General features: G+C 45.7%; 1 protein-coding gene across 2 annotated transcripts in view; it reads left to right on the top strand.

The window, feature by feature from the left end:
* The first annotated feature begins 1,018 nt into the window (after nt 1-1,018).
* tmtc1 (transmembrane O-mannosyltransferase targeting cadherins 1) overlaps nt 1,019-7,458 on the top strand; it is a 187,719-nt gene continuing 181,279 nt past the window's right edge. The window contains exon 1 of one of the 2 annotated variants that reach the window (XM_072267978.1): nt 1,019-1,444. In XM_072267978.1, coding sequence (XP_072124079.1) covers nt 1,167-1,444 — 278 coding nt within the window. In that variant the 5' untranslated portion in view covers nt 1,019-1,166. The remainder of the gene's footprint in view (nt 1,445-7,458) is intronic. The other variant, XM_072267979.1, reaches the window with a different exon arrangement.

Raw genomic sequence — 7,458 nt, 5'->3', positions numbered from 1 at the left:
CTGGAAGAGGGCCCACAAAATATTGTGGAGATGTCACACAGGGAAGGAAGCCTGCTATTCACCTTCCATTCCGCCAATGTGTGACATCAGTCTCACATCAGTGGGACTGGTCCTTGATGTAGTTGGCCAAACTTCTAAAATCTAGTGATGGACAACTTGGGGTCCTGAGATTCCATGAAGACTTTCTTCTGCATCTCCCCTCTCCCTAAATGTGTCCTCCTGAAACCCCACCCTCCATATTTTCCAGCAAAATCCTACCCCCAGTATCAGCCCAAATTTCTCACTCTGCTCACCTCTACCGTGTTCTCTTCCAATGTACTCATTTTCACCCTTCTGTTCTCTTTTTCCCATGATTTCCCCCTGTCTCCATCACCTCAACTATGTGGCCCCTCTCGTCTCTCGGTTCCACCCTACGTCAGTGAGATCTCCACACCCCTCCAATGTCCACACTCCTTTAATCTCTGTTTCCTGTCGGTATCTCTTCCCATTTTCCGAAACCTTTCTCGATCCCGAGTTCTGTCCACTCCCAATACTCCCCCTCTCCTGCCCTACCCCACCCTGTTCTACATACGATCGCTCTACCCTAACTCTCCAGACACCTCCTGAACTCTGTCCACCCCAAATCTCTCCACCCCTATCCTTCTCTTTCTCAACATTCGACCCCTAATATCTCTACCATTGCCCTGTTTCAACTCCTGATCCCCAACCACCTGGCCTTTCCTCAGCCCTATCCCCTTCCGTGTTTCTACACCCTGGCCCACGCTCCACCTAGTCTCTCGCCATCCCCCAACAATGTACATCCTAATCTGTCTATCCACCCCATTCCTCCCGCTACCCATCTCCATTCCCGCTAATTTTCCCTATCTCTGCACCTCCCACTCCCCATGCCCTCCGATTAACTCCATTACCCCTCACTCCAGATTTTACTCTCATTTCCGCCGCCCCCCCCCCACCGTTCTGATCAGTGTCCGCACGCCCCACCGCTTTCTGTCTGTTTCCACCTCGTCCTGGAGTTTCTCCACGCCCCGTGTTCCCTGCGCCTCCCTCGCCTGCGTTCCGCCTGCCCCGCCCGGGACGTGTGCGTTGGTGGGCGGCCGCTCCGGCGCGCCTGTCCGGCGAGTCGCAGTCCGGGCACCGGCTGCTGAGGATGCGATCCCGGGCGAAGGATGGAGGAGCGGCAGAGCGGGGCCGGGACCGGGGCTCGCTCCCTGCCGCCAGCCCTTAGCTTGTGCCACGGCTTGCTCGTCGCATTCTGCGCTGCCGCCTACTGCAACGGACTGTCCGGCGAACTGGTGCACGACGATGTCTGGGCGATCGTCAACAACCCCGACCTGCGAGCCTCCGCCCCGCTCCGGGGCATCTTCTCCAACGACTTCTGGGGCAAGGGCATGGGGGACAACACTAGCCACAAGTCGTACCGACCGCTCTGCATCCTCACCTTCAAGTAAGTCTCTGTCTCTCTCAGTCCCTCTCAGTCCCTCGCTGCCGGGTCCGCTGCTTGGGGCTACACTGACTCTACTTGCCCTCTATCAGTTACTTGCCCTACAGCGGTATAGATGGACCGAAAAGCCTCTTCCTTCACTGTATTACTCCGGTTTACAGTGTTCCGTGAGTCAGAACTCGCTCCTCGTGAAACTTGCCTGATGTTTGCCGTTCATTCACTGGGGACACCCCTCACTTGGTCCTGTTACCTAGGCAGTGCCCTGTCTTTACCAGCCCTCCAGGAGCTCCTTTGTGAGCCTTGTAAACTGCCCCCAGTGAATGCCGGAGTGGTGGAATATCTCGTGGTGGTAGTGGGGTGTGTGCGCAGGGGATGGTTAATGGGAAAATGGTGAGAATAGATTACTGGGAAAATCAGCAGGGTAATAGAGTATGCGGTAGGAAAGACTAGATGGGCTTAAATGCCTTCTGTGTTGGAGGGGAAATGTAAGTCAGCAACAGTTTCGTATATTTATGAAGCATCCTTAAGGATATAAAACATTCTTGCTGTCTTCACAACAGCATAATCAGTTTGACACTGAGCCTTTGAGGAGGTTGTAGGACTTGTCAAAGACTAGGAGTGGTTTAAAGGGAGTTCTAGGTTTTTTTTGCAGCCAGGTTGCTGGAATCGTGCTCTCCGTCTAACAACAGTGGAGAATGGTGCGTGTCAGGGGCAGAATTGGAGGAATGGAAAAATCTTGGAATGGTTTGGTGCTAAGGTTAAAAGGTTTGAATCCAAGAGTTTTAAATCCTGGGCACCTGTTCAGGAAGCTCAGAAGTTAAAAGTGTCTCTTGAAGACACTGCTGCAGACAACATGTTAGAAAAGCCATTGACATAGCATTATTTTAAATGTTACTTTGTGTTCTTTTTGTCTATATATTGAGATGGGAACATGTGGCAGGGCTATTAGCGTTCTATTAGTGTCCTTTCAGGAATGCACACGTTTGAACTCCTGGTGCCGGTGTTCCAGTGGCACTGAACAGACCCTTGGTCCTTTAGGCGTGCAGGTCAGACAGAGGATTGAACTGGAGGTAGTTTTATTTTCCTCCGTCAGCTTCGTTTGGGTTAAATGAAGTGGCACAGTAGCATAGTGGTTAGCACAATGCTTTGCAGTGCAGGCGGCCGGGGTTCAATTCTCGCCGCTGCCTGCAAGGAGTTTGTGACTGCGTCGGTTTCCTCCGGGCACTCTGGTTTCCTCCCACAGTCCAAAGACGTAGCGGTTGGTAGGTTAGTTGGTCACTATATATTGTTCCATGATTGTCACGACTCAGAGGGCTGGAAGGGCCTATTCTGTGCTGTTTCTCAATAAAAACAAAAGAAAAATAAATTATAAAATAAAAAATAATAAATGAATATCAATTCATGATTTTTGCAATATGTGATCTGGTGGACTAGTGTTAAAACTGCACCACCATCATTTCTATTGCTCTTACTGAAAAGAGGGGTACCAATGACCTGCTAGTCTGATATTGGGAGTTGGAATCTATGGTAAATGAGGCAATATCAAGACACTTAGAATAATTATATGACTGAGGTGAAACGACACTGATTTTTGAATAGAAAATTAGGTTTTACTTGATGATGGAGTTCTTTGAGGATGCCCCTGGCAGAGGGGTAAGCAATGGATGTGGTGTGATTGGATTTTTAGAAGCTATTGACTAAGTTGTTGAACAAAGAGCACGTGGAATTGGAGGTCCTCCTCAAGTGAGTATGAGGTGACTAATGGAATACCACAGGGGAGGGGGGATAACTCTTCAGATTCAGTGTCAGTGAAGTGGGTTAAGTGTAATAGTAAGTTCACTTGAAATTCAGTGAGGAAAGTGAGTGATGATGAGGCTTCAGGGAGATGTGGATAAATGGATTGAGTGACAAGTGCAGTACCACATTTAAAAAAAATGTGAAGTTGCTATTTCATTTCCTATCATTTCGGATCTTCCCCTCCCCCTCCCACTTTCAAATCTCTTACTATCCCTTCTTTCAGTTAGTCCTGACGAAGGGTCTCAGCCCGAAACGTCGACTGTACCTCTTCCTAGAGATGCTGCCTGGCCTGCTGCGTTCACCAGCAATTTTTATGTGTGTTGCTTCAAATTCCAGCATCTGCAGATTTCCCCGTGTTTGTGAAGTTATCCTTGTTGGTTAAAAACAAACTCTGAATGATTTATTTTTAACAAAAATGAATGACATTGCATTTTAAACAGTGAGAGAATGGGAAATGCTGATACTCAAAAAAATCTTCAGGTCCTTATTAACACACAGGTACAACAGGCAGTATGAAAAGTAACTAGCATGCTGGCTTTTATTTCAAGAAGAGGTGAATGCAAGAACAGAGATGCCTTCCTGAAGTTTTCTTGGGCCTCGGTAGGTGTACAGCTGGAATAACGTGTGAAATTTTGGTCCCGTAGAACATAGAGGAGTACAGTGTAAGATCATAAGACCTTAGGCCTGTAATGTTGTGCCAAACTAATTAAATTAACAGTCAGAGGTCCAGTCAAACTAATTCCTTCTGTCTACACAAAGTCCACTTTGCTTCATTTCCTGTTCATTTATGTGGCTAAGCTTTTTGAATGCCTTGTTCATATTTGTCTCCATCACCATCTAATAAAGCACATTCCAGCACCCACCATTGTGTAAAAAAACAGAACCTTGCCCTGCGCATCTCCTTTCAACTTGCCCTCTCTCACCTTAAATGCACGCTTCTGCTATTAGACATTTCACCCTAGGAGAAAGATACTGGATATCTACTCCACCTATACCTCTCATAATCTTATAAATGTCTATCAGATCTCCCCTCAGCTGCTCTAGAGAAAACAACTGAAGTTTGTCCTACCTCCTTACAGCACATGCCCTCTAATCCAGGCAGTAGCCTGGTAAACCTCTTCTGCACCCTCTCCAAAGCCTTGACATCCCCCTTATAAAGGGGGCGACCAGAATTGATTTCAAGACTCAAGATGCAGTCTAACCAGAGTTTTAAAAATCTGCAACACAGTTCCTTGCATTTAAGGAAAAAGGGATGTACGAGAAAAAAAGAGAAACAAAGCACAGCCAAGATTCACAAGACTGGCTCCTGGGATGGCAGGTCTATTATATAAAGATAAAGTGTGTACAGTAGGGCTTTAGGAAAATGCTTTACTTGTCTGGAGGGAATGTTTCTCTGCTGCATTTGGACAAAGCAAGAGGAATGCTAAATATTAACCAATAGAACATTTTGATTACTTTAATCATCCCATTAATGATATTTTTGAACTGTTTAATGGCAGCTATGCAAATCTAGGTTATTGACAAAAGCAGATGTTAGTCCATGGTGGTAGGATCTGTATATCCTGTTAACTGGCGGGAATATATTTAGTAATGCTGTAAATATCGTCTTGGTTAGAGCACCGTCTCATGTCCGTGCAGCTCCTAATGTTCTCCCAAGACCAGTGAAAGGCAGCTTATTAAGTCTGGAGAAGTTTCTATTAGAATTGTCAGCCAGTGTCATTGGAGTTTACTGTCAGGCAAGACTGAAAGTTGAATAAAGCACTGACTCTCACTTACTGGCTTGTTTTTTTATATAGAAAAGGGAACACTTTGGAAGAAAGGTCTCTAGGGTTTATGTCTGTAAGATAAGTGGGTATATGTTCTGTAGAGAACAAATTATTGCAGTTGACAGTTATTTTCCAAATTTGTGGACACAGTTGAGCTTTGTAGCATAACTTTGCCCTGTTTCTGTAGACCAGGCTTGTGAATTGCTGCATTTTCATCCCGTTCTGCTGGTGATTTGCTGCTGAGTTGATGTCGCAGAGATGTCTCTGTACTATATTCTTTCAGGAATATATTTGTTCATGAGCATGTGACTGCTTTGGAACATTGCAACATCTGTTGCACTCCTGGTTTGTGCAATGTTTGTGCTTCTGTGTTCATTTAAGTCAGAATTTTATTTAAAATCCCCTCTAGCTATCAAGTGACCAAGGGGCTCCAATCAGACATAAAGGCGGAAAGAAAAGGTAAATCCCTAAAATCTGAATTTATAAAACAAAGCACAAAGGTGGAAATGGCTGATATGAGGGGCATCATTTTAAGGTGATTAAAGGAAAGCATGGGAGGAATGTCAGAAGTAAGTTTTTACACAGAAGGTGGTGGGTGCGTGGGGCGTCCTGCCAGGAGTGATGATAGAGGCAGATACATTAGGGGCGTTTAAGAAACTGTGTGGCATATGGATGATAGAAAAATGGAGACTATGTGGGAGGGAAGGGATATGTTGATAGAATAGGTTAAAAGGTTGACACAACATCATGAATTGAAGGGCCTGTGCTGTGCTATGTTTGTTCTAAAGAGGGAGGAGAAGTCGATTAGTGTATGTTTTGGAGTGTCCCCCTGCATCAGGGTTGAAACCAGAGTAATAGTGTATTCAGCACAGATACCCCTTGGCTATAGGAGGGTGGTGATGTTAATTGAGAGTAAATAAGGGGAAAATATTCCTCACGAGAGGTGAATCCAGTACAAGGAGCACAATCATTAAAACTACAGCCAGGTAAGTGACTTCTTCAGAAACGGCAATGAATGAAAACCTGTAGTTCTCCAACAGGCTGTGGATGTCAGAGGTCAGGATATTTGAGAGTGAGAATGATAGGTTTTGTTAGACGGGTGTGATGAGCTGGACACCTATCTGACTTTCCACGATGAAAAGCCAGGCTGATGCTGAGCTGTGCTAAGAACGAACTGCAAGGTGGAGGGAGGACTGAACATTCTGCAGCCTCTATTGCCTTAGGCTTGAGCATTGAATTAACGGAGAGGGAAGAGTGGGACTGTGAGCGAGGGACTTCTTCCCAACACGTGCATGAACTACCTTCGTTTACTTCAAACGGAACCAGGCATCAAAGGCAGTTCCTAATTCAGTACAGATGGGGATGGATCTGACGGGTTGGGGGGTGGGGGGAAGCTCAACAGGAAATGAGCTTGATAATCCTTTGTGGTCCAGCCAGATTTGTTTCTTCTGTCTCCTTGGTGTCGTGGACACATTCCAAGTAAAATATTTATGCCTTCAAACTAGTAGGATCATTCATGTGATCAGCAGTACAAGACTTAATGTCAGAGTGGTCGTGCACATTGCCAAGTCCACTGAGAAGGCAAGGACTGGTCTGAAAGATGCTGATGTATCCAGGAGAAGGGAAAGGGGAAAGGGGGAAATGTATGAGGGTGCAGGTGCTCACCACATGCAGCAATCTGGAACCGAATAAATGCATTTAAGACAAAGCACGTGAGAGAAAAACAAACAGAAGTAGGTGTAGGTTGGGTGGCCCAGGACAACATGGAAAAGGCATATGAGGGGTTATTGATAAGTTCGTGGCCTAAAGTAGAAGGAGTCAATTTTAGAAAACCTAGCACATTTAGTTTTCCTACATTTACACACTTAGTCTAGCAGTCGTGGAGCATACGGGTCCCTTCTTTGTAGAAGTCGGAGTCTTGGACCTCCAGAAGTGGTCCACAGCAGGGGTGATTAATAAGTTTGTGGCCTAAGGTAGAAGGAAATGAGTTATTAACCAAACTTTCTGCATTTTCACTCAAAGAGTTGAACAGCACATGCATGTAACGAGAGCTGTATAACTCATCTCCTTCTACCTTAGGCCACAAACTTATCAATCACCCCTGCTGTGGACCACCTGGAGGTCCAAGACATTCTCGTTACATGCATGTGCAGTTCAATTCTTTGAGTGATAATGCAGAAAGTTTGAAGTTAGTAACTCATCTCGGCCACAAACTTATCAATCACCCCTGCTGTGGACCACTTCTACAAAGAAGGGATCTGTATGCTCCACGACCACTGGACTAAGTGTGTACATGTAGGAGGGGACTACGTTGAAAAATAAATGTGCTAGGTTTTCTAAAATTGATTCCTTTTACCGTAGGCCACAAACTTATCAATCACCCCTCATATGTGGGAGCATGAACACCAGCATTGAATTGGGAGCTGAAGGGCCTCTATTGAAGGAATCCAGAGT

This window comes from Mobula birostris, chromosome 9 (assembly GCF_030028105.1).
Source record: "Mobula birostris isolate sMobBir1 chromosome 9, sMobBir1.hap1, whole genome shotgun sequence".
NCBI lineage: Eukaryota > Metazoa > Chordata > Chondrichthyes > Myliobatiformes > Myliobatidae > Mobula > Mobula birostris.
Note: the sequence above shows the minus strand (reverse complement) of the source record. Positions and strands in the feature narration are given on the sequence as shown.